This window comes from Neomonachus schauinslandi, chromosome 1 (genome assembly GCF_002201575.2).
Source record: "Neomonachus schauinslandi chromosome 1, ASM220157v2, whole genome shotgun sequence".
In the NCBI taxonomy this organism is placed as follows: Eukaryota; Metazoa; Chordata; class Mammalia; order Carnivora; family Phocidae; genus Neomonachus; species Neomonachus schauinslandi.
Window position 1 is genome coordinate 163,532,308 of NC_058403.1, and position 26,578 is coordinate 163,558,885.

At 41.7% G+C, this 26,578-nt stretch overlaps 3 protein-coding genes across 5 annotated transcripts in view; 2 read left to right on the forward strand and 1 right to left on the reverse strand.

Annotated features, from left to right (window-relative positions):
• Positions 1-67: 67 nt before the first annotated feature.
• On the forward strand, positions 68-2,417 carry FANCD2OS (FANCD2 opposite strand). Its single transcript, XM_021695089.1, has 2 exons — positions 68-119; positions 1,203-2,417. Exons 1-2 carry the CDS (start codon positions 101-103, stop codon positions 1,745-1,747), a joined length of 564 nt encoding a protein of 187 aa, XP_021550764.1. The 5' UTR covers positions 68-100; the 3' UTR covers positions 1,748-2,417.
• A 358-nt stretch (positions 2,418-2,775) lies between these two features.
• FANCD2 (FA complementation group D2) overlaps positions 2,776-26,578 on the reverse strand; it is a 56,067-nt gene continuing 32,264 nt past the window's right edge. For 2 of the 3 annotated variants that reach the window (XM_044916466.1, XM_021694897.1), the window contains 18 exons: positions 26,466-26,576; positions 25,683-25,792; positions 24,563-24,706; positions 22,286-22,402; positions 21,168-21,296; positions 20,687-20,805; positions 16,235-16,345; positions 14,979-15,109; positions 13,572-13,665; positions 12,390-12,512; positions 11,088-11,181; positions 10,354-10,425; positions 9,620-9,658; positions 8,123-8,197; positions 7,082-7,156; positions 5,968-6,114; positions 4,646-4,726; positions 2,776-3,194 (listed from right to left, as the gene is read on the reverse strand). In XM_044916466.1, the coding sequence (XP_044772401.1) occupies positions 3,120-3,194; positions 4,646-4,726; positions 5,968-6,114; positions 7,082-7,156; positions 8,123-8,197; positions 9,620-9,658; positions 10,354-10,425; positions 11,088-11,181; positions 12,390-12,512; positions 13,572-13,665; positions 14,979-15,109; positions 16,235-16,345; positions 20,687-20,805; positions 21,168-21,296; positions 22,286-22,402; positions 24,563-24,706; positions 25,683-25,792; positions 26,466-26,576 (1,847 nt within the window). In that variant the 3' untranslated portion in view covers positions 2,776-3,119. Of the gene's footprint in view, positions 3,195-4,612; positions 4,727-5,967; positions 6,115-7,081; positions 7,157-8,122; positions 8,198-9,619; positions 9,659-10,353; positions 10,426-11,087; positions 11,182-12,389; positions 12,513-13,571; positions 13,666-14,978; positions 15,110-16,234; positions 16,346-20,686; positions 20,806-21,167; positions 21,297-22,285; positions 22,403-24,562; positions 24,707-25,682; positions 25,793-26,465; positions 26,577-26,578 lie in introns of those variants that run through there. The other variant, XM_044916464.1, reaches the window with a different exon arrangement.
• On the forward strand, positions 11,971-12,183 carry LOC110584754 (NADH dehydrogenase [ubiquinone] 1 alpha subcomplex subunit 1-like). The gene has a single exon (XM_044916468.1). It carries the CDS (start codon positions 11,971-11,973, stop codon positions 12,181-12,183), a length of 213 nt encoding a protein of 70 aa, XP_044772403.1.

The following is a 26,578-nucleotide window of genomic DNA, read 5'->3' on the forward strand; positions in this document are numbered from 1 at the left end:
TACTGGATGGGATGGGATCAGATCTGCTGCTGTTACCTTTTGTGGGAGAAGAGAGAAGGGGCAGAGAAATATACTTGGCTGGAAAGAAAAGGGAACTGCTATGCCCCTTACCATAATAGGTAGGTGCTCAAGAAATGTTAGCTTCTTCTGAATTCAGTAAAACCTTTTATATATTGGCAGTTTTAAAGTAGAATGATGGAAAATCCAAATTCTACTTAAATAGTTAGTTAGCAACATCTTCCCAGCCCTTTGCTTTTTCTTCAAAGGCGGGGGCGGTGGGGGGTGGGGGGGAGAGAGAATCAAGATCTTAATCACTAGGTTGCCCATAACAAACCAAAAACAAAACAAAACACACATAGAAGAATTAGCTTTAACCATTTTTAAGACTGTCCTTTGGAAACTTTTCTTCATTTTAGCCTGGTGTAATTCTTCTGAGGTGGTACATAAGTAGCTCAGGGCTCTGAGAGAGCTGTTCCCGTCAGAAAACAGGTTTTTAGGGCCAAGAGGAGACTGTCTCCATAACTAATACCGAAAACCTTAAGTTCCTTAAAAGGGATGGCATAAGAAATTCTGAGACTGTGAGTACATCAGAATCCCCTGGAGGGTTTGTTTAAATGCAGATTGCAAGCCCTACCCCCAGTTTCCCAGTAGGGCCCAAGAATGTGCATTTCTACATTTCCAGATGATGCTGAAGCTGCTAGTGCCAGAATCACACTTTGAGAACCACTGGTATGAAGTACCAGGAATTAGAGTCACAAATATTTAGTAAGACATGGCTTTTCTGAGCTTCTAACCACAAATAATGTCTCATGAAGTGCCAGCAGCCTGTCACCTCAGAGGTGTAGATTCTGTCTTTAGCAGTTAACAACACAGTATATGTCCTAATAGTGAACTGGGATTATTCCACTTTGGACAATTCCATTTCCTCACCTGTAAAATAGGTTAAAACCTACCTTCAGAGGCTTGTGATAAGATTTAATAAAGTTTTAGTATACATAGCAGTTGCCAGATTCAATACTTGTTACCATCCACTACTGCCCTTTATAGAATTACTAGTATCCTTAACATCTATTGGAATCTGTTAAGGAGAACTACAGAGTAAGTTAAAGTCAATAATGAAACAAATAAATGTGAATTTAAACGGCCGTGCCCTCCCCCAAACCACGCTAGGGAAATTCCATGTTCTGATTCCTCTTCTTTAGGACTGTCAATGGCAGGATACCAGCTCTGGTCACCATGGACCCCACTGGACGAGAGCTTCCAATGGCTGCGGCACACAACACCTACACCTTCTTCAAAGCATCCCTTTAGGGCTTCCCCCTGCTTCCCACATACCCCTTCTGACCTTGAAGTGCAGCTGTGCTTTCAAGAGGTCACTCTAGTCCTAGACAGCCCATTTCTGGAGCCTGGGGTGAGTCCCAAGTTACCCTGCCACACATCAGAGCTCCGAACCATGAACAACAAGAAAGGGCTGGTCAGGAAGCCCCAGCCTATCCGCCTCAGTGGAGTGGATTCCGTGTTTGGCAGGGTCATCACAGCTCAGCCACCAAAATGGACTGGGACCTTCAGAGTTTCAGACAAATCAGCCTTTTGCAAAATCATCAGCCGGGAGAACCAGTGGCCCACTGGACTTAAGGAACCTCAGATTCAGATGACAGTGACCATGTGCAAACAGATGCTGCGCTCTATCCTCTTACTGTATGCAACATATAAGAAGTGCACCTTTGCCTTGCAACACTCCAAGTAAAGGGTTCCCATCTGATTCCTGTTCCTCATACCATGTCCTGTGCTATGTGCCTAAAGCTTACAGAAACCTGTCCATGTAAAAGAAACTGACATCATCTGAGCCATCTTGCTTTTCTGTCAAGCAGTGATAATTCAGGAACCCCTTTCCTCCTTCCCCCCTTCCCCCAAAGGCCAGTGACAGAGCAAAGGAGAACATTTCCATTGTAAAGTTGAACAACATTTAAAAGAGTCAAACTAGTGTTGACATGTACATGTGAGAAAGAACCATTAAACCATATAAACCAATGAGCCTAGTGTGAACTCACTTAAACATCTAAGACCACAATGAGATGGGGAAACAAAGGGGTATCAAGGAAGGAAATTATGACTTTCCAAGTACATGAGGATGAAGGGGTCAAAAATCTATAGATGGGTCAAGGATTAAAAAAAATTATAAAAACAAAACAAATAATCTCCCCCACCAAATCAACAACAAAAAAACCTTAACCAACCACATCCTAATACCACTGGAGAGTACAAAAGTGAATAGTAATATTAGCAAATATTAAAGAATATTTATAGCCTGGCAAGAAAGAACTTGGAAGCAGCAATGAAACTGGGCTTTCTGGCAGAACACATGAGAGCTCCCCATTTTAGCTGGTGTACTATTAGTAATTCTGCAGAATTGTTATAATAAGTCTATAGGTATAACTCAGAATAATGTGGAAATAAACATATATACAAAGTCAACATGAGTTTGATGGTGACTTTTCCCTTTTTATCTTATATCTACATGACCAAAAAATTTTTAAAAAGCAGCCAGAATTTTCCTTTTGGACTTTCTTTGGGCATTGACCAGACATTTGTTACTCCTCCAAAAATATCACAAAGATCTTCTCATCTCAAATAAAGAATAGGAAACATGGTTTTAATTGGTAGAACTGATGTGTTGGCACCAGTTGCCATTATTTCTCTGCATAAAGCCCAACTGAATTCCATGTAATCCTTGATTTAGGAAGGACATTCAGAAAGAGGAATGAGGTAGTTGAGGCAGAACTTAAAACAGAATTTATTTGTAAAACTGGTACAATCCTAAATTTCTAAGTTTCAAAACTAGCTTTCAAAGCCCAGAATTGTTGACTATTCCACAGCAAAGCACTGCCATGTTTGCCCAGACTGGTAAGTAACGCTACAGTGGAATCCTGAGCCAGGGTCTTTGATGATGTTAGATGACCTGTGAAATTCACAATTAAGGTGATTCAGTAAAGCCCACCCTCCTAATGACAAAACAGGATGCTTCCGGTAAGGAAGGTAAGACCGCAGATTCCAAACCCTGAACACAAAATGGGAAGAGGCTAGCAGAGATGGAGAAGGGGCATCCATCTCTCTGTGGTCTAGTTGGAGTCATCATCACTCTCATCACTATCTTGCTTCTTTTCTCCATCACTTACTTCATCTTCTTCACCATCCTAAGAGGCAAAGGATAATTAGATATTTTAGGTCATCTAGGTGACCCCATGAATTACAGTACTGCTCCCATAGGAATTGTAACTGTACTGTATCATTGTTAAAATCAATGATAGGTGTTAAGCCATTCATTTGAAAAAGGAATCGAAGCTCCCCCATTTTTCTTCTATCATGACCATGGAGGTAGGCCACTGTGATACTGACCTATGACATTCCGCAACTGAACCAAATTCACATGATTTTTAAATAAGCCATGGTTTTCCACCTCTACTGCATGTGTGTGACATAGAATAAAGCAGGCACTCAATACAGAATGGAATGTTTGCTAAATTAAGAATTCTGGTGTATCTAATACGAATTCAGCATAAAATTCTTTGGTCTGTAACTCTAATCTGGGAGGTTTGCTTAGGAGAAAGTACCAAAGTATTGTCTGCTTCAAAATTTTTTTTATGAGAACAAGGTAGAGGTATACTATACAAATAATAAAAGTATTTTTCATGCTAAATGATCTTTCTGCATTAGCCTCAAATTGCATTATAGAGAGGCTTCACAGCAGGGTTTTTTTTTTTTTTTTTTTTTAAAGATTTTATTTATTTATTTGAGAGAGAGAATGAGAGAGAGAGAACACATGAGAGGGGGGAGGGTCAGAGGGAGAAGCAGTCCCCCTGCTGAGCAAGGAGCCCGATATGGGACTCGATCCCGGGACTCCAGGATCATGACCTGAGCCGAAGGCAGTCGCTTAACCAACTGAGCCACCCAGGTGCCCCACAGCAGGGGTTCTTAAATCTGGGCTTCTTGGTATCTAAAACCCACCTGAATTTTAACAAAATTTTATAAACGTATACATTTTTCTTCAGCTTTCTTTAAAGTCCTAAAAGTGGCCCAGAAAAGAATAAGGACCTCTACTCTTACTATAGTCCTCAGTGATTGCAGCTTTTGATTCTGTGCTTTAGCTTTCACCTAATGTGCTCATATTTCTATTTTATATATTCAAACAACATATTTAAATGTTTTAACTCTTTCTTCTCAGCACTCAGAGAACACTTGACCTTTTCTCCCCTCTAAAATAGTTTCAGATACAAATTTAATATGAATAATGAAAAGGAATTTTTAACTCTATAACATATGCCACAACTTGAGATCCTCTTCCGGCCCCCACAGAACTCATATAAAAACAGAAACTTTTCTGGAGAGAATGGAGATGGGCACAGAAATCTTTGATTATAAACATAAGCGGGGGGGGTGCCTAGCTGGCTCAGTTGGAAGAGCACGCAACTCTTGATCTTGGGGTCGTGAGTTCAAGCCCCAGGTTGGCTATAGAGGTAACTAAAATAAATAAATAAACTTAAAAAAAAAAACCCATAAACAGTAAAATTTCTATACTTTCTACTGACTCAGAATAATTAACAAAATACATCAATCAACTGCACACTTGGGCCTTATGCAGAGATACCTCCGTTGCTTTGCTCTTGGAAACCTGGGATGCTGTATCATCCTCACTCTCCTCGGAGTTCTGGGACTTAATCTCTTCACCCTAAATGTGAATGGGCCAAGACAAATGGTGGGTTATAATTATCATATTTGGGGTTTCAAGGGGAGAAAGGCTTAGTTTAAAGGCAATAGAAAAGATAATATTCTAGGCATTCAAACATGGTCAAACATGGACATCAACCTGTGATTTATTATCTAGAGAAGTGATAATCAACCCAAGGTTTCTGAGATATGTGTGGCTCTAATATAATATGTAGTTTTACAAAAAGTCCATTGCTGTATTCTAATATCATACTAGATTTTACAAGGCCAGGATGTATTGGTAAATATTGTTCTGAAATTTCCCAAAGACCTTAAAGTATATGACCACCGACACACCAACTACAAATGGCCATGTTGAGGCTGAAAAACAGTATACAAAGTGGTTTAAGAACATCAGCTTTTCATCCTTTCTCTTTGGACTCAAACCCTGGCACCTCTCACTTATTGCTGAATGACTTTAGGTAAGTTACTTAACCTCTCCAAGCTTCACTTTTCTCATGGAAACAATAGTATTGTTTTATTATAGCATTTTGTTTAATAGTATCATGGAAATAATAGTACCTCATAGAGCAAATGTGAAGAAAGGAAACAAAGTCTCCGGGGTGCTATTCTTTTCATATGTAAGATTATAAACCCCTCACCTATTGTAAACATGAATGAGAAGGACTTGGATCCTATATGAAAATTGCTAAAACTCCAAAGAAGTACTATAGCCATATAAGATTTCAGCCAGACAGTTCAAACACCTTAGAAATGTTTATTTGTTAAAATTAGGCAGAGAACAATAAAAAATTAAAATAAAATAAATTTACAAGGCTAAAAAAAAAAAAAATTAGGCAGAGAATAATTTCAGGAATAAGACAGAGTGGTTTAGAAAAAGACCCAAAATAATTTAAAAAGTTTGTCCACATAAACAATTGTTATTATGAATCTATCCCCGGTAGTACTTACAGGAGCCCACTCTGGCTAAGGAGAGAGGTTTTATTGATCTGGCTCTTCTATCGCTGCAGCCTTGTTGTTATCAGTGGTATGCTTTGGTGCCTTTGCTGGCTAGGATGAGGGGTGGAACCCATGACTAAGACCAGAAGCAGTGTCTCCTAACTTTAAAAGGTAAATGGCCACAGCCTTAAGAGAAAGGCAGTCCTATAGAGAGAACAAGGCTTAGTTGACCTCCTTGACATACCTTCTAATGCTCTCACAAAGAGTGGGAGTAGATTATCTTGGGCTGGGCCCTAGGCTTACCTGCAAGTCCCGGTTTTTGAGGTTGCCCAGCCAGAAAGCCTCCCTGCAATTGTTGAAGATAAGCATGGCTTTCACTCTGCAAACTAAAAGCTCCAGGGTCTTTTTGAGCAAAGGCACATGTTTGGTGAGTTTCGTGTCCTGGTGAATCTAAATGGAAACAAAAGCACCCAAATCATCTGGATTTATCATGCTTTCACATTCCTATACAGAAACTTGAATTCCTGACATCTTGAACACTGAATAAGAGCATAAGTCCTTCCAGTATAGGTCAGAGACATGTTCCATTAAACAGTAGTTTGGCAGAGTACTCTGAAGAGAATGGCAGCTCCCCTTCAAGGTAAAAGAGCCTAGAAGACATACCACCAACACCTTAGGTTCTTCTTCATAACCTCTTATTGACCAATTATCAATGAATTTACCTAAAATGTTCTTGAACATGTATTATACTGATATTAAACAACCTATTTAGCTAGGTGTCCCTAAAACTCCATTGTTCAACAAATTCTAAAGTTAGAACCAGGGGAAGAAGTGAGCAATAGAAACTGGACTGAAAAAGAATTTGGTTTGCCCATGACTACAGAGTTCTATGGCTCTGTGTTTCTTCAGACAAAAAGTGACAATGGTTCAATTGTAGGCTTTAAGTGGAAAAATCCTCTAATGGTAAAATGTTCTCACAAGAGACAGATGTGTTCCTTGACAAGTAAATAGTACAGCTGAAAAGCTCTGAAGATGTCTGCTTTTAGAACCACCTCTTGTCTCTAACAAAGAATCGTCACTTACATAATATTCCTCCCACCCCGAGTACTTTATAGAAGCAACACGTCCACCAACATTCTATATCTCTCACCAAAGAGAAGCTTCTACAGGAAATAGAGCTATGGAGTTTGAGTCAAACTTCAGATGCAGAAACTGCCCTCTACATGACTGCCCAATTTCAACTAGCAACTAAGGATCTGAGCACTCTGAATTAAACTGCCTTTGGACAGACAGTCTCAAAAATAAAGACTCAAGAAGAGTAAAAAAGGAAGAAGGAACTGGAGCCTGTGGATCTCCTAATCACACTGCTGATTAAGCCAACAGGCAGGCTGATGCCATGACCTGCTTTCCTTCTTACCTTGGAATGCCCACACAGGTGATGAAGCAGCCTCGTATCCAGCTGGAAGGTTTCCAGTAAGCTCAGAACATCCTCCTACAACCAACAAAATCATAAATGCCATATTAAATGCTCTCATTTCATTTTAGATGCAACCAAGGGCTCCAAAGAGGATAAGCTCCACAGGTTCCAGCTGTGTATTAGCAATCATCTCAATTTGGCCCTTGAAGCTAGGGCTAACTAGCTATCTCCCCCTTTCTCTTTCTAGGTCATGAGGAACCAACCAAATACTGTGGGAGTGTCTTGCAAACTTGCTAAATATGTGTAAGAAATCATCACCTTTGTTACTATCCTTATTTCATTACTATAACCCTGGATCTCACTTGGCCAAAAAAAACCTCTCAAGACTACCTATTACAGGGGCGCCTGGGTGGCTCAGTCGGTTAAGTGTCTGACTTTGGCTCAGGTCATGATCTTGGGGCCCTGGGATCAAGCCCCACATCACGGTCCCTGCTCAGCGGGGAGTCTGCTTCTCCCTCTCCATCTCTCCCTGCCCCTCCTCCTGCTCGTGCTCTCTCTAATGAATAAGTAAAATCTTTAAAAAATTAAAATTAAAAAAAAAAGTCTGCATGTTAAAAAAAAAAAAAGACTACCCATTACAACAGCAAAGAGTTTATGACACACATGAATTATTATTATTATTCCTGAGGGTAGACTTAGACAAGCACAAAGGAATAAGCAAATGACACACTGATATTGAGGTCCTAGGAGTGTAGCAACACAATAAAATCAAGCTAAAAGGAGCAACCACCTTCAGATCTGGCGTAGAAGTAGAAAGGTGGGTTTAATCAGAGTGGGTCTAAAGTTCAGCCTACTTTGGAATATTCAGTCCAATATGGGCATCTCTGGTGATAGCTGAAGTGGATCAAAGGAGCCAGAGTAGAACTGTGGCCCAGAACCTGGGCAAGGGGACCGCCCCCACTCCCAGCCTAGGAGCCACCATGATAGATCTTCTGAGCAATTGTACAGAACCCATCTTTCTTCTGTGCTCTCAGTTCTTACCCGGTGTTTTCTAAAACTGAAGTCTAGGAGCGGCATACACTGCTTCAGAAATGCTTCCACAAAGAGACGTCCATACTGAAGAAGAGAAGAGACACACTGGTGATGACCGCTACTGAGGTCTTGCACACAAAGAGCCCCTGCCTGAGGTAGCATAGCATCACCCAGCCCAGGGGTTTTATTTTCTTATTTTCGTATATAAAAAAATAAACTGGGAAGAGTCCAAAAGTTAATTTGGAAAATGTAAGCTTAATGCAAAAACTAAATGGGCCTCTAACTAAGCCTCAGAGTTAGGCAGACTTAACTATCTTAGACACAGCCAATGGGCAGAGGCCATAGAAAACAGGTGGACCAGCTGTCTGAGAACCACTTACTCACAAAAGGAAAAAAACTGTGTAGAGCTGAGGAAGTACATAACTAACTGCCAAATCTACCAATCAGATAAATCACTCCCCCTTCTTACCCATCTTCTGCACTGGCACCAGGGTGGAGTAAAGAGGAAGAGAGGAACCAGGGGATAACAAGAATGGGGCGCCATCCAATTGGAAGGAACCATAAGGAGTGGGAAAGACACATTTTCCTCATAACGTTTCCTAGCTCCTAACCCATCATCAAATCTAGGGCTAATCTGGGCTCTCCCCCAGGGAGACAAGTTTGGGTTATCAGGATACCAGCTTCCACATTCATGAGGCCAGCCATGGGCTTTAAAAAGAGGAATCGGGGATGTGTGGGTGGCATAGTTGGTTAAGCGTCCAACTCTTGATTTCAGGTCAGGTTATGATCTCAAGGTCATGAAATGGAGCCCTGCATCAGGCTCTGCACTCAGAGTGGAGTCCGCTTAAAACTCTCTCCCTTTCCCTCTGCCCTTCTGCCCTGTGTGCATGTGTACTCTTTCTCTCTCTCAAATAAATAAATAAATCTTTAAAAAATTAATTAATTAAAATAAAATAAAAAGAGGAATCACCCACCACTCCTTCCTCCCTATTGCCTGGGAAGGAACGGCAAGGAGTGACTAGTGCTCCTGAAGTCAGCTGTCCTGAAGCCACTCCCCATAGTTCTCAGACTCAGGTCAAAAGTTTTCAAACTCACAGGAAAATCAGCTTCTCCAGTCATCCCATTACTGTGGGAAAACGTATCCAGTCTTTTCTAAACTACCACCTGTTAGCACAGATTCCGAAAAATCTGGCTTGTGGGCAAAGTATTAAGCAACTCCTTTCAGCTGAGGCCATTTCTAGAAAGATCCACAGGAAGAATAAATACTAAAGAGTGCCAGGTCAAGGAGCGCCTGGTGGCTCAGTTAAGCATCTGCCTTCGGCTCAGGTCATGATCCTAGGGTCCTGGGATCGAGCCCCGAATTGGGCTCCCTGCTCAGCAGGAAGCCTGCTTCTCCCTCTGCCACTCCCCCTGCTTGTATTCCCTCTCTCGCTGTGTCTCTCTCTGACAAATAAATAAAATCTTAAAAAAAAAAAAAAAAAAAAGAGGGCCAGGTCAATCTCTCACCTTCAAACATACATGCAGAACAGGACGACTATCAAACACCTGGAGATACAAAAGACAAGAAACCAAAGCTGAGGTCTGCTTGAGCACCACCAGCCTCTTCCCCATTGTGCAAAGCACAGCTCTGGGTGTCATAGAGAATTCTAAAATGAAGAAGGCATGTCAACAATTAAATTAATTATGAAACAGAATAAAGTAATCACCATCACTGAAGTTCAAAAAAGGAACAGGGAAGCAAAGAGTAAGAATTCTAACTCAGGATATTAAGAAGATGGCATTACAGAAATCCAAACCTTGATGTGAAGCCTTAAAAAAAAAAAAATAGATGAGAGGTGGAAGGAGAGAGAATGACATTCTGAGCTGGGAGAATAGCCCAGCAAAATCATGGAGTGGGTAAGAGTACAGAGTGTATGGGATAAAGAAAGCATTCAGGGTTGGAAGAACGAGACAGTGGGAATGTGCTCGGGTCACAGAGGACCCAAGACAAGGTGAGAGCCATTAAATAGTATTGTGGCACAGATAGGGAAGGAGAAAGAAAGAGAAGGAAAAAGACACTGCCTCGGGAGAGAAGAAAGGATTATCCAGGATGGGTAGAGGGACAAGGGAAAAAGAAAGGTGAGAACAGGTCCCCAAGAAAGGGAGGGGAAACGAGCAGGGAGAGTCCATTTTGGAAGCCAGGACCCTTCTCGGTTTCTGTAGTTAGCTGGTGAGGTGGGTCAAGGAGCCTGCACACTCACCTTTATCAGGCTGATGAGGATACTGAAGTCTCGAACAGCCATATTCCAGTAGAGGAGCTTCTCTTCATGAATCTGGGGGCAACCAAATATATAGGTACTTCTGAACCAGCCAAGTACTTCTCTTACTGTATTTCCACTAATATATGGGTCTTGGATTACATAGCTATTCAAAGATTAATTTAAGCCAATTATTCTCTCAGATGTTACCAGTGCACCCACAAGATGATTCTGAGGCCTGCATAGGGTGCCTTATAGAGTTTCTAAAGAGGACTCCTCTTCAGGAACTTCCAAGTAGGAAAAAGCCTCTGCAACATACCTGCTGGTGACCAGATCCCTGCGGCTTCTCTGATTCCTACGCTCTCAGCGGTCTAGCTCAGTTCTGGTTAACAGGCAGCAGCACAGCATCTTAAACAGGCCTGCTCACCTCATGCCAGCGCACGAGCAGCAAACTGCCGGGCATGGGAGGCTGCGACCAAAGACATTTTTTCCAGAGCTAGGGCTTGCTTATGGAGCAGTCTGAGCCTTCCTCTGGGCAGTAGCCAGGAAGTATAGAGCCCAATCCTCCCTCAAACTGGAAGGAAAGGAAATTAAACCAGGAACTCTTTGACAAAGAATCCTGGATCTCTCTAACTCAAAGGAAGTAGTTTAGAAGAAACCCTGGACCCAAGAAATAGAAGATGCAGCAGCTTCCTAGTAACCAGGTCTACCTCTTGTGGTGGGAATATCTGACCCACCTGTTGTGAGTCTGCTGCTGTGCCAGCCTGAAGACCCTTTACTGTCTTCTCTAGTTCAGCCATCATCACACGGAAGAAAATGACAAAGGTGTGCCTAAAGAGGGGAAAACATGCATGCTCACACAACAACGACGGGTTAGAAAGAACTTCCAAGGAAGAAGTCAAGGAATCAAAAGTCGTTTCCTTCCCCCACCTCTCAGAACTTCCTTTCACTAGGGTCCACTGTTAAAGGATAGGGGAGTGGAAAGGATTCACAAAGGAGCCCAAGAAGATGGCCTGTCAAATAAAGGAATTAACTTTATGAAGGGAGACCGTGTAGTGGCATGGAAGGAGCTGTGAGGTAGTGGTAAAAAGATCCAAGTTCAAGTTCCTAATTCCATACTGCCTGTGTAAGTCTGAGTAAGTTCCCTCTCTAATGCTCATTTTCCTCATCAGTACAACAGGGATAATAATACCTACCTCAAAGAATCATTGAAAGGATCGAATGACATAAAGAATGTGAAAGTGCTTTATAAACTTTGTATGAGATAAAAAACCCATTGAGATGTACATGATTAGACACAACACTTTATCCTAAAGGTGGTTAAAATATTAGTCTCACTTTTAAAGGATGAAAGTACTAACATGAGATGTTTGATGACTAAATATTCATTGTCTTTGAAGACTACTGAAAATTCATTCCTCACTAAGGTCCTTTCACATGGGTTGGCTGAGAGCCCCTTGAAAAAAAGGCACAGTAGACATTCTATGTGTTGAATGAATGACTGTACCTACCATCTGTATCAGAATTAAATGAAGGGTGAGCCTACTGGGAAGGGGGCCGAGGCCGGGTCATCTTTACCGGGCCAGGAAGGCAGGGTTTGGCCCTGGCAACCGCACTGCGATGTGGTTCGAGATCCTGCCCGGGATCGGCATCATGGCCGTGTGCTTGGTCATCCCTTGCGTAGCCACGGCGCACATCCACAGGTTCAGTAACGGAGGCAAGGAAAAAAGGGTTGCCTATTATCCATATCAGTGGAGTTTGATGCAAAGAGATAGGCGGGTCTCTGGAGTTAATCGTTACTATGTGTCAAAGGGTTTGGAGAATATCGATTAAGGAAGCATTTTCCTGACTGATGAAAAATAACTCCGTCATACTCATCTACCCCTTCTAGAAGGTAAGGCAGTGTATTAATGTAGTGCATAATAAAAACAAAACAAAACAAAAATTAAATGAAGGGTAAGGTAGTTATTTGGAAACCACATACATTGGACAGTGTGATTCTAATTAGGGAAAAAAACTGGAGGAGAGAACTCCCTTACCTGGTCAGGGTAGGGAACGTGGAAGAAGATGCATCTTTAGGAGAATTGATCAGTTCTGGGACACCAACCCCAGCAATCTCCTCTATGGCCTTCAGAACACTGTTTGTATGCTCCAGGTAAATGCTGCATTGAGAGCCACAGGAATATAAACACACGTTACCAGAATTCCTAAATCAAGATTTCTTTCTTGACATATTACCAGGTACTTAGCTTTATTTATTTATTTATTAAATTTAAATATTTTATTTATTTAGAGAGAGCGTGTGTGGGTGCACCCATGCAAGCAGGGGGAGGGGCAGAAGGAGAGGGAAAAGAGAATTCCAAGCAGACGCTGCACTGAGCGTGGAGCCTGATACAGGGCTCAATCTCATGAACCTGAGATCATGACCTGAGCAGAAAATAAGAGTTGGTTGCTTAACCAACTGAGCACCCAGTCATCCCACCAGGTACTTAGCTTTAAAACAACTACTAGTGTTTATAAATTTTTTTAAAAAGATTTTATATATTTATTTGACAGAGAGAGACACAGCGAGAGAGGGAACACAAGCAGGGGGAGTGGGAGAGGGAGAAGCAGGCTTCCCGCAGAGCAGGGAGCCCAATGCGGGGCTCGATCCCAGGACCCTGGGATCATGACCTGAGCCGAAGGTAGACGCTTAACGATTGAGCCACCCAGGCGCCCCTATTAATTTTTTTTTAAAGATTTTATTTATTTGAGAGAGCACGAGCAGGGGAAGGAGCAGAGGGAGAGGAGGAGACTTCCAGCTGAGCAGGGAGCCCTACGAAGGGCTCGATCCCAGGACCCCAGGATCATGACCTGAGCCTAAGGCAGATGCTTAACCTACTGAGTCACCCAGGCACCCCTACGAGCATTTATTTTTAATCAAATGAAGATTCCAGGTAATTATCAGGAGATAAAGGAAATGATGTTTCAATTGGAAATAGTTAGACACTTTGGAAGTGATGGATGAGTCTTGGATATAGTAGGCAACAAATTATTACCTAACTCTGATTAACAAGGCAAAATACAACAGCAGACTCCTCCATTTCCTCCAGGTAGTCAGGAACTAGCTGACAGTATAAAAAAGAACCAGTGGGGCACCTGGGTTCCTAGGCACCTGGCAAGAGATCCCAACAATGGCAAAATGGACTATTTGGCTCATGGAAAGAAACCAAGCCTCTCACCTGAGCAAAGTTTGGAGCTGTTCAGTAGGGATGCTACTCTTCTCTTTCTCCCCACTTGGCCACACCCGACAGAGGAACTGTTTGGCCAACGAAGCTGATGGAGAAGCAAGACAAACACCCTCATGCATGGAAAAAAAAAAATTTTTTTTTAAAGATTTTATTTATTTAAGAGAGAGAGATAGCGAGAGCAGGAACACAAGCAGGGGGAGTAAGAGAGGGAGAAGCAGACTTCCCGCTGAGCAGGGAGCCTGATGTGGGGCTCTATCCCAGGACCCTGGGATCATGACCTGAGCCAAAGGCAGCCGCTTAACCGACTGAGCCACCCAGGCACCCCTCATGCATGGAAAATTGACTATACTCTTGTTTTTCAGGTTTTTGGGGGATGATTAATGATCAAAAGGATTGTTTTTTTTTTTTTTAATATTTACTCTGAAGTTCCTAGTCTGACAATTTGGAAAAAGCTACCATGGGTTCCTGCTCTACTGGTCCTTCGACCAGAAATAAACCCGTTTGTCTAGGACCCAATGCATCCCACCATCTCACCCTGCCCTGACACATACACAAACATGAACTCAAAAGACACACACTGCTGGGCAGTAGGACAACCAATCTTGTTCCTCCTGGGCAGATCAATAAGCCATGCCCACCTTAAAGATTCCCACAAAACCCTCCCCTTTTAATCAACAATAAATAATAAAAGGCTTGTTTTGCATTTTCCTCTTGCTTCCTGTGTGTGCTGCCAATTAGAATATATAATTAGTTGCATTCAAAGAGCTATGACAAAAAATAGTTAAAGAAAAAGATCAGGAGGGGCGCCCGGGTGGCTCAGTCGGTTAAGCGTTTGCCTTCGGCTCAGGTCATGATCCTGGGGCCCTGGGATCAAGCCCTGCATTGGGCTCACTGCTCAGCAAGAAGCCTGCTTCTCCCTCTCCTCCCAGTTCATGCTTTCTCTCCCTATTTCTGTGTCTCTCTCAAATAAATAAATAAAATCTTAAAAAAAAAAAAAAAAGGATCAGGAATGGGGCCCAGCCTTTCTTTACACTTAATCAAATCTTGATTTCTCCTTTCTCCCATTTTATTAACCTAGCAGTTTGTATCTCTTTTTGTCAAATGTCTCAGATAATTTACAAGGAAAAAAAAAAAAAAAGGGCACGAATAAACAGAAGCCAAACAGAAAATCAGCTAGCCAACTGAACTAACCAAACTCAGACTAAGCAGTATCAGCAGAAATCAGTCATATCTCCTTCTGGGAAAATGTCCTTCTTGATATGGCAAGAGGGCACATCCACTCTTATGGGGGGTTTCACATGTAAAATATACAGGGTCCTAGGATGCCCTAAGTTTGTAAGTTTGAGTTAGTTATTAATCCTATTCATGAAGAAAAAAAAGAGGATCTGGGCCCATCACCAATTTTTTCTTTGTTCTGAGTAGGAGCTGTAGATTTCTCCAAAATGACCATCAAAAGTCTGATGAGATAAAGAGCACACTGGAAACTGGGAATGCTGTGAGAGAAATTCTGCAAGTAATTGAAGCTCTGGCTGTAAGGGAGACAAGAAAGAATAAAAAAGATATGACAAGTGTTACAGATATGTCTAAATTCATGAATTGTCCAAGTTGACTTGCATATTTATTGGTCTAATCAGAATCCTTCTCATTTTCAGGTGCTTTTGTGGCCACCTTCTATCAAGACCCTGATAGAGAACCTTTAGCCTTTATGAAGAAAGCCAGGGCGGAAGAGAGCCCAGGGCCTGGAATGCTGGCTTGGAAGGGGTCATGTACACCAAGATACCCAAAGAGGAGTTTACGCCATGCTTACATGAGCAACCCTGGACAAATTATTTGCTCTTAAAGCCTAAGGCAACACAATGAGAATAAAGTTTCAATTCTAGGTTTACAGGGAAAGTGAAAGGAAACTATAAGACAGAGAAAGCAGAGCTTTTAATAAGTGTACCATATATATATGGTCAGCTTTCAATGCACTGAAATAATGGGAGATGGGGAGTCAAAATTAATCCAAAACTGTAGTTGAAATAAAACTAGAGTGTACTCTCCTGATTGATTGTGGGAAGGAGGTCAAACAAATTTAAAAGCACTATATTTAAAATGAAGTAAGGTCTTGCCCTATAGGCAGGGATGATAAGCATTAATTGCAGATCCAGAGACAATGTAGAGGAGGTGAAAGACAAAATTACTCTGGTTGAAGCTGGGATAAGAAGCTGGGAACCATGCCTCTTAGATCTCCTTTTCACCTCCCTCTTCCACTGCCTTGCCCTCAGCCTAGGCTCCTCTTCTTTCAAGACTGGGAGGAAATCAGTGGTAACTACTGCTACCTAATTACCTGACCCTACGGAGAGACTGAGTAGATTTCTGGAAAATCAAGAGTTGACTACAGGTCACTAGTGTTTTCGACATCATTACCCAAAAAGGCCAACTTTACAGGATGCAGGATACCAAAGATTTAGTAGGATTTTTTCAACGGTTTCTAATGTTTCAGGATTTATCTGAATACACAGATGAAAAAGCTCATATGACTGAGGAAAAGTAGCTGAAAACATCAGTTTCCCTCACAACTACTGAGAGGACACCCAAGTGATTTCCAAGAAACCTTGCTAATCCTGTTTTAGTTTTTGGGACAACACTCTGGGATATGTAGTCTGACCTACCTGAGCAATTCCTCCAAGGACTGGTCGGGCTCTCCTTGCTTCAGTCGGTTGGTAAGGACCTCAAGGGCTGAATACAGTAAATTATGATTTTCAGGCTGTAAAAACCCACTCCTAAGGGAAATTCAAGGTAAGATGGTTGAGCTCAGTTTTAGGAAGATTGCTTAAACAGCATTTGAGGATCCTGGCCTCCAGGCTATAACATCAGTAAGTCAATGGAGGAAAAGCAGAACTAGAGCACTGGAAGTACCCAGGTACCCAATTCAGTCAGCTCTGAGTCTCACACTACAAGGTGAAGGGCACCTAAAACAGTCTTACCTAAAGGACCTAACAGTCCTCTTAGGTTTATTTTCAGGGAAAAAAGCTCTCCTTCATTTGCTACATTTTAGAGAAGTCTCAGCCTTCCTCCCCAGAAAAACCAGAAATAACTTCGTCAATTGTTAAATCAGTATCGATTCCATAAAAGGTCCTCAATAAAAAACTTACTCCTTCTGTAAGTCTTGACAATTCTCTCTTCAGATTATCTTTCCTACTGTTCCCTCCTTCCCAAGCTCAGGCCGTCACTCTAAGCCAGGTCCTTATCATCATCACATATGCAGATCACTGAGACACCTTTTGACTGGTCTTTCTGTACCCCTTTCCAATCTGTCCTGCACACTGCTGCCAAAAGGATTTTCCTAATTGATTTCATTAAACCTTGCCTCTGATCATAAAATGCCAGAATTGCTTTTCTGTACAACATTCAAACTCTTCTGACCTTCAAGGCCCAGCACGATCTGAGCCCCTAGATTTTCTACTCTTATAAAAGTATCTCTACATCACCAGTGGTAGTCCTTCTGCCTTTCAATAAATGAATTCTGAGGGCCTATAATAGGTCAGGTTTTGTGGGGGGAAAAGCTTTGAGATACAAAGTGACATACAATGAACTGCATGTATTTGAAACATTGATCAGGTGACATATATAAACCCATGAAACCATCACTGCTATGAAAATAATGAACATATCCATTACCCCCAGGAGCTTCCTTATATTCCTTTGAAATCCATCTTTCATTCCATCCTTCTACCCAATGGTAGGCAACCACTGATCTGTTTTCATCACTAAGAGATTATATGCTTTTTCCTAGGGTTCTATATAAATGGAATCAAATGCTACGAACTCATGGTCTTGCTTTCTATCCAGTATAATTTTTTTCTTCATCCATGTTGTTGTATGTAGTATTCCACCATATGAAAATTTGTTTATCCATTTACCAGTTGATGGACATTTGTTTCTAGTTTGGGGCTATTACAAACAAAGCTGCTATAAACATTCATGCACAAGATTTTGTATAGACATATGCTTTCATTTCTCTTGAGTAAATACCTAGGAGTAGAATGGCTGTGTTGTATGCCAGGTGTATGTCTAACTTTTTAAGGAACTGCTAAACTGTTTCAAAAGTGGATGCACAATTTTACACTTCCATCAGCAGCATGTGAGAGTTCCAGGTGTTCCATGTTCTCACCAATATGGTAAGGTAAGTCTTCATCATTTAGCCATGCTGTAATTTTAACTTGGAATTCCTTAATAACTAATATTATTGAACATCTTTGCATGTATTTATTTGCCATCTGTATATCTCCTTGATCTTTAAAAGATCCTGATCAAATCTTTTGTCAGGCACTGTTTTTAAGGACTGGGGATACAATGATTGGTTTCAGCTCCCATGAAGCTCATGGTCTAGAAAGGAAGATAGATGAACAAGTAACTGCAATAAAATGTGGTAAGTCTTATCCTAAGAGGATACTAGAGTATTAGGAGAAAACTGGGAGTTAGAGAGGCAGAAAGGAGGAGGCTTACCTGCCCTAGGGGTCAGAGAAGATGCCCCTGAGGAACTAAAGTTTAAATCCAGATGTCAGAGATGAGTTAGAAAAGACTGGTGAAGTCAGAATGGCTAAAATTAACAAGTCAGGAAACGACAGATGTTGGCGGGGATGCAGAGAAAGGGGAACCCTCCTACACTGTTGGTGGGAATGCAAGCTGGTGCAACCACTCTGGAAAACAGTATGGTGGTTCCTCAAAAAGTTCAAAATAGAGCTACCATACGATCCAGCAATTGCACTACTGGGTATTTACCCCAAAGATACAAATGTAGTGATCCGAAGGGGTACGTGCACCCCGATGTTTATAGCAGCAATGTCCACAATAGCCAAACTGTGGAAAGAGCCAAGATGTCTATCGACAGATGAATGGATAAAGAAGATGTGGTATATATATATATACAATGGAATATTATGCAGCCATCAAAAGGAATGAGATCTTGCCATTTGCAATGACGTGGTTGGAACTGGAGGGTGTTATGCTGAGCGAAATAAGTCAATCAGAGAAAGACATGTATCATATGACCTCACTGATATGAGGAATTCTTAATCTCAGGAAACAAACTGAGGGTTGCTGGAGTGGGGGGTGGGGTGGGAGGGATGGGATGGCTGGGTGATAGACACTGGGGAGGTGAGTGCTATGGTGAGCGCTGTGAATTGTGCAAGACTGTTGAATCACAGATCTGTACCTCTGAAACAAATAATGCAATATATGTTAAGAAAAAAAAAAGAAGAAGATAGCAGGAGGGGAAGAATGAGGGGGCGGAAATCGGAGGGGGAGATGAACCATGAGAGACGATGGACTCTGAAAAACAAACTGAGGGTTCTAGAGGGGAGGGGGGTGGGAGGATGGGTTAGCCTGGTGGTGGGTATTGAGGAGGGCACATTCTGCATGGAGCACTGGGTGTAATGCACAAACAATGAATCATGGAACATCAAAAACTAATGATGTAATGTACGGTGATTAACATAACAATAAAAAATTTAAAAAGAAAAGACTGGTGATCAAGGAGGGTGGGGATCCAGGTAGAAGAATGACTATGTGTGAAGTCTTCCAGGTGAAAGCAGTAAAGGGTACTGAAAGTAATTCAGCATATAGTTGGAGGGCATAATATAAGATGAGTGGAAGAGCAGGAGCCAGATAATAAAAGGCCTTAGAAGCTAGGGAAAAGACTGAACTCAAGAAAAATCTAAGGACAACCAGAACCAAAGTTGGGACAGGATAAGATTGGGTTTGCAATGGGAAGACCACTGACTACTATGTGAAGAAGGGACTGAGGGAGGTAACTGGAGGCAGAGACCAACTGTGAAACTAATCTCATCCAGGTGAGATGATGGGAGTCTCAAAGCAGTGCAGCAGGAGAGCAACAGATGGCTACTTAGATGTTATTTAAAAGATAAAATTAACAGGATTTGGGGATCTGATGTGGGAGAGAGAAAAGGTAGTGGGTAGAGAAAGGGACAAAGAACAACTGCTGGTTTCTGGCTCAGACACTGGTGGTACCATTTACATAGCCTGGCAAAGCTGAAGGAGCTGTGGTGAGGGTGATACATTCCATTTTGGATGGGATGTGTCTGAGGTGTCAATGACATATCTAAGGAAGTGTTGAGTAGGCAGTTGGATATAAATGCCTGTAACTCAGAACATAAATTTCAGCACAAATTTAAGCTTGGGTGAGACTGCCCAGAAAACCTGCATAAAGAGAGGAGCCAAAGCCCAGCCTTGAAGAACAAAAGCATTTAAAGGACACATCTCCCTCATTTCTACTTTCACCTATGCCACGCCTTCCCGACCCTTCCTCTACCTCCCAAAATGCCATCTATCCTTCAGGGCCCTATGAAATCCCATTGCTTCCACAAAGTATCTCAAAATACCCCAGCTCAAAATGTATTCAGCTCTTTAACATATAATCTGAAATTTATCTACAAGTTGTTCAGTTAACAACATTTTTAAAAGATTTTATTTTTAAGTAATCTCTACACCTAGTGTGGGGCTCCAACTCACAACCCTGAGATCAAGAGCCAGTCAGGTGCCCCAGTAACAATTTCTTTTCTTTTTTTTTTTTTTAAAAGATTTTATTTATTTATTTGAGAGAGAGAGAATGAGAGACAGAGAGCACGAGAAGGAAGAGGGCAGAGGGAGAAGCAGACCCCCTGCTGAGCAGAGAGCCCGATGCAGGACTCGATCCCGGGACTCCAGGATCATGACCTGAGCCGAAGGCAGACGCTTAACCAACTGAGCCACCCAGGCGCCCCACAGTAACAATTTCTTAAGTAACAGTCTCTCCAGTGTTATTATGGACAGGCTGCCACGGAAACCCGGTTAAGAATCAGATGGCCCGATCTGTTACAGGTTAGCCAATATCAAGTCACCTAATTTTCAAAAAAGTTAAAATCATTGCCATGTAAGACACAGAGGGTACAACATCAAACAAAATGATGCAGACAAGAACACTTCAAAAAGAACAAGTACCACATTTACATAAGACTTTCGGAGCCTTTTCCTTCTTCTTTACCTCAGTGCCTTGGTGACTGCCAAATAAAAGCAAGTGCATACTTGATTATTTCTACCTACCACATCTGCCACTTACTCACCAAGCAAAAAGCCCATGAAAAATCTGCAGTAGCCTCTGATAGCATGAAGACATTATGTGGTACTCCTGAACTTTCATTCTTGGGCCATCAACTACACCATGGTCCTCAGCAGCTAAGCACTAAAAAGGAAAAATGCTTTTAGGACAGTTGTTTCAGCAATTGCCCTCACTTTTCCTTCAATATTTCTCAGCCAAAAATGAAATCTCTTATTCACTTAGTAATTTCTAAATTTTTTTTTTTTTTTAAAGATTTATTTACCCATTTGAGAAAGAGAGAGCACACATACGCATGAGAGTTGGGGGAGGGCAGAGGGACAGATTCTTCAAGCAGATTCCCTACCGAGCGCAGAACCCTATGCAGGCCAATCCCAGGACCCATGAGATCATGACCTGAGCCGAAACCAAGAGCCAGACACTCAACCAACTAAGCCACCTAGGCATCCCAGTAATTTCTAAATTTCTATATAAGATAGGCTGCTGACCTGAAAATAGTTGTGAATGTTCTCCAGATGGTTACACATTGGAGCTAGCAGTTGAACAATACTATGAGCAATTTCTTGGGCAGATCTCTGATGGAGATGTGAGAATCCAATATTCCGGTTTCCTTTACTCTATAATAAATTCAGAGTTACTGGGGGAAGAAACCGCTGTATAGCTTCTCTGAAACAGAATTTGTTAAGGAGTTTAGTCAGACCTGGGTCACAAGGCAGGAGTTGACAGAAGAAATTGGTTGCTTGCCTAAAACTCTATTCTGACAGAGGGATCTTGCCCCGTCTTCAAATTACCAAGAGACTGGCTTTTATAGAGTACAAAGTGTTTGACTGAGAAGTATAGACCCATAATTACTAATGAGATAAAGCGCACACAAAAATAGAAATCATTCAGGCTGATAAAAACATCGAGCAAATAGTGAGTACAAAAAAAAAATCAAACAACTGGATATATTAATGTTTAAATGTTTACACCTAAAACTTCCACGTTCTGTTGTTAGCATCATTCCACTGCTTCACCAGATGCTACATGCACATTTGTACATTATATACACATATGAGGTTCTGGCCTTCTCTAGATAGCCAACTACTACTACACTGAGGCTTGGGCACGGGTTCAGTTTGGAAGGCTTTTTTTTTTTTTTTTTTTTTAAAGATTTTATTTATTTATTTGAGAGAGAGAATGAGATAGAGAGAGCATGAGAGTGGGGAGGGTCAGAGGGTGAAGCAGACTCCCTGCCGAGCAGGGAGCCCGATGCGGGACTCGATCCGGGGACTCCAGGATCATGACCTGAGCTGAAGGCAGTCGCCCAACCAACTGAGCCACCCAGGCGCCCTGGAAGGCTTTTAAAAGCAAAACCCAAATTAAGAACAGGATTCAGGAATGCTCAGGGCATTTAGAAATATACATCCTGTTTGGGGTGGCTTTTTTTGTTTCTCTGTTTCAGAGTTCCTTTCTAAAGCAAGGTGAATGGGCTCTAGAAATGAGGCTGCCACCATGCTACCCAGTGACTCAAACATAATGCCAGAGAAAGTGGTAACTTATTCATTAAGACCTCCTGGTTTCCAAATTCATTAAGGCCAGGGCTTGTGCTTCTGCCTATACTAACCTTGAGGAAGGGGATTCTCCTGGCAACAGAGGGTGTCAGCATATTCTCCAGTTTCTGGGAGAGATCTTCCAGCAAGAAAAGCAGCTCAGGAGGCTGAAGTTGCACAATTTCCGTAGCCTGTCACAAGGAGGAAAGAAAGGATAATTCCAAGCATGTCCTCGCTATCTTTTTGAAGGAGCACATTTCAGGTTTACTCTTCCCAGTGGGTGAAGAATCTGACCATTCCCAAAAAAGGGGGAAATTTCCCCACCTCATATAAATGGCTGTTGTGCTCTGTCAACAAATCAAAAAGTCAAGCACTCCCAAAGTAAAACGAATTTCAAATTATTAAAATAGGAATCCAAGTGAGTATAGTTTTAGAAAACATACTTTTCTTTCTTTTTTTTTTAAAGATTTTGTTTATTTGTCAGAGAGAGAGAGAAAGAGCACAAGCAGGGGGAGGGGCAGAGGGAGAAGCAGGCTTCCCGCTGAGCAAGGACCCTGGGATCATGACCCGAGCCGAAGGCAGATGCTTAACGCTTAAGCGACTGAGCCAGCCAGGCATCCCAAGACATACTTTTTCTCTAGAAGTAAATGTCTCTGTGTATCCTTCCAGCTGTGGACTTGAGGTGCACTTCCTAAGTACCCTAGGATAAAAAAGGACTAATTCAAGGGAATTTTGCTTTTCTCTGTTCATTAAATAATCCTTTCATATATTCTTTCCTTTAATGTTTTGCTACTATTAACTCCATGCTGGGTCCCTAAAAAGGTGTAACACTACCAGAAGCAGAATGAGCCAAATGCAATCTCATTTCAAACTGTTTACACAATAAACATTTATGGAGAATCTCCAAGCTGATGTAGAAAGATTGGGGTAGGGTGGAAGGGTAGATACTATCTTTACTGTGAAGGAGCTTACATTCTTATAAAAAAATTTATAGTAAATTCCATGATATTTCTTTTTAATTTTTACCTTTTTATTTATTTATTTTAAAATAAGCTCTAGGCCCAAAGTCGGGCTTGAACTCAGGACCAGGAGATCCAGAGTTGCATGCTCTAATGACTGAGCCATCCAGCGCCCCTCTCTCTTTTTTTTTAACCTGAAGAAACTACTCTGGTGAAATCCCTTATCAAAAGTTACCTCTTCTGTGAAAATGTGCTCTACTTCCAGTTTCATTATAAATACCATTCTCTCCTCAGAGTTTCACTGGTACTTGGTTCAGACCTTCGATATAGCACATACTGCTAGTTATGTCTGCTTCCTTTATTAGATTATGAGCTATTTGAAGGCTAGCATCATGCTGTATGCACTAGTGTACTGCCAATGTCTAGATTAGTGTAACACATAAAAAAGGCCTGGATAAACATCTGATGGATGCTAAACAAACATCATGAAACAGCGAAAACAGCATTAACCTCTATAAACCAGAACAGTGCTGCTCTACAAGAGTAATCTAAATAGTTATTAGTAGTAAACTAAAATAAGGATCATATCATTAGCATGATCTTTCATAATGTCTAATACATTGTAAAAAAATTATATTTATTTAAACATCGAGATGATGATGGGGGCACCTGGGTGGCTCAGTCAGTAGACCGTGTGACTTTTTTTTTTTTTTTAAGATTTTATTTATTTATTCGAAAGAGAGAGACAGAGCATGACTGGGAGAGGGAAAAGTAGACGCTCCGCTGAGCGGGGAGCCCCGACATGGGGCTCAATCCCAGGACCCCGGAATCATGACCTGAGCTGAAGTCACATGCTTAACCGACTGAGCAACCCAGGCATCCCAAGCATGTGACTCTTGATCTTAAGGTCATGAGTTCAAGCCCCATGTTGGGCCTGGAACTTACTTTAATAATAAATAAATGAATAAATAAATAGGTTGCTTACCTTAAAAAAAAAAGATGATGAGGATGATTATTTATCATTACTTTCACTATATATAAAAGCTCTGGAAGCCAGAGTCCACCTTCTCTTAATGCCATGGTGTTCTTTTTACGATAAGAATAGAGCTGAGAAATTTTTTTTTCAAAGACTTATTTATTTGAGAACAAGAGCAAGAGAGAGAGAGAGAGACAGAGCATGCAAGCACGAGTAGGAGGGGCGGAGAGAGGGAGAGCGAATCCCAAGCAGACTCTGTGCTGAGCCAGACTTGGGGCTGACTTCATGACTCTGAGATTGCAACCCAAGCTGAAACCAAGAGTCAGATGCTTAACCAACTGCGCCACCCAGGCACCCTGGGCTGAGAAATTTTCTGAAACAAGATTCAATTCTAGGATCTCAGCTCTGTGACTTACTTCAGTGTGCATTTCAGTATCTAAGATGAACTTGGTCACAAGCCCACAACGCATAACAGAGAAGACCTCAATGTCCAGTTCTCGGAAAAAAGCGTGGTAATTCTGTAGTGACACTGATGTCTTTTCTTCTTTCCCTTTGAACTCCTGGGGAGAAAGCAGCAGCAACCAACAGAATAATAAGGACAATATTAACCTGATTTTTCAGAAAGACCTCAAAGTACAATTATGCATTCATTTTATGCAGAAGTTACTTTTTTTTAGCAAATCACCGCCTTCCTTTCACCTAAGTCCCTAAATATTCCTGAGACAAAAGCACCTAATTTAAAATTGAGATATGGGTCACATATCAAGACCCTTGGTTGGTTTCCACTTAAGTATGAACTACTAGACAAACCAAGCTGTTATGGCATGGTAGAGAAAACAATGAGCTGTGGCACAAAACAGGTCTGGCTTCAAACCCTTGCTCAAGCCTTATTAACTGTGTGACCTTGGGCAAGTCACTTACCCTTTCTGGGTCTTAGTTTCCTTACCTATTAAATGTAAATATTACTACCAATCTTGGGTTTTTAGGCGATTACAGGAGCTATACATAATACACAATAAGTAGTAGCCAAAAAACAGAAATAATTGGGATTCATGTGATTTAGGCAATTTCACAAACATATAACCTATTCTGTGATTGGTAGACTTACAGGAAAAAGGAACTACTGTTTACTGATTATCAGAAACTGTCCAAAGCATTTCATGCTATCTCACTTCATTGAGAAGTTGATAATCTGGGATCAGAGGGGGAAAGAGGCTAAAAGCAGTACATCTAAAACTAGGTCCTAAAACAAAATTTGTTAATGCTACAAGAGAGAATTCAAAGTACTGCTGGGATATAAAAAAGGGAGTGACACATTCAAGAAAATGACTAGAAAAAACAGTGTGTGCTAGTGATAAGGACTTAGAATCTAACCCTAACTCTGCTACTGTGAGAATCGCCCCAAAGCGGAGGAGAGTTTGTTTGCCTCTCTCTTCTCTAATTTTTCTCTCTGTAAAATGCAGAGTATGATGCTGATCCCCTGTTAATCTTACTGGGCTGTCACACAATCTTCATGGAAACCCATCATTCCAGTACCTTTTCCAGCTTGCTTCTATTAGATGGTGTAGGGTCACATTCTGAACTATCCTCCTTTGAAAGTGTGTCAGGCGAGGATGTTTTGCTGCCATCTGCTTTCTGTTTCCTTCCTCCTTTTGTTTCAAAACAGAAAAGTGCCTCAAGTAATCAATAATCATGTTTGTTAAATATCACTGCCTTCAGAAAACAACCTGATGAAGACTACCGAGGGGTAGAGGAGGTAATTTTATAACCCTACATTCATTTATAACCTTGCCAAAGAAAGAGTTCAATGACATCATCTCTCCAGTTACTGATGCCTTGGTGCATATGACCTCTTTTTTTTTAATTTTTATTTATTTTTTGACAGAGAGAGAGAGACAGCGAGAGAGGGAACACAAGCAGGGGGAGTGGGAGAGGGAGAAGCAGGCTTCCCTGCTGAGCAACGAGCCCGATGCGGGGCTTGATCCCAGGACCCTGGGATAATGACCTGAGCCGAAGGCAGACGCTAAACGGCTGAGCCACCCAGGCACCCCAGTCTTTTTTTTTTTAAGGATTTTTAAATTTATTTATTTGACAGAGAGAGAATGAGAGAGAGATCACATGAGAGGGGGAGGGTCAGAGGGAGAAGCAGACTCCCTGCCGAGCAGGGAGCCTGATGCGGGACTCGATTCTGGGACTCCAGGATCATGACCTGAGCCGAAGGCAGTCCCTTAACCAACTGAGCCACCCAGGCGCCCTGCATATGACCTCTTATATTATTTCAGTGTTGCTCCTATGGAGACACAGAAGAAGAGAACATACCTATCTTTCCTTGTTTTCTGATTTTTGCTGAAATAGCAGCAGTAGTAGGAGGTGTTACATCTAAAGTTTCCAAGTCAAAGTTTGCAAGGGGAGGAACATAGTCTGGGGTGACT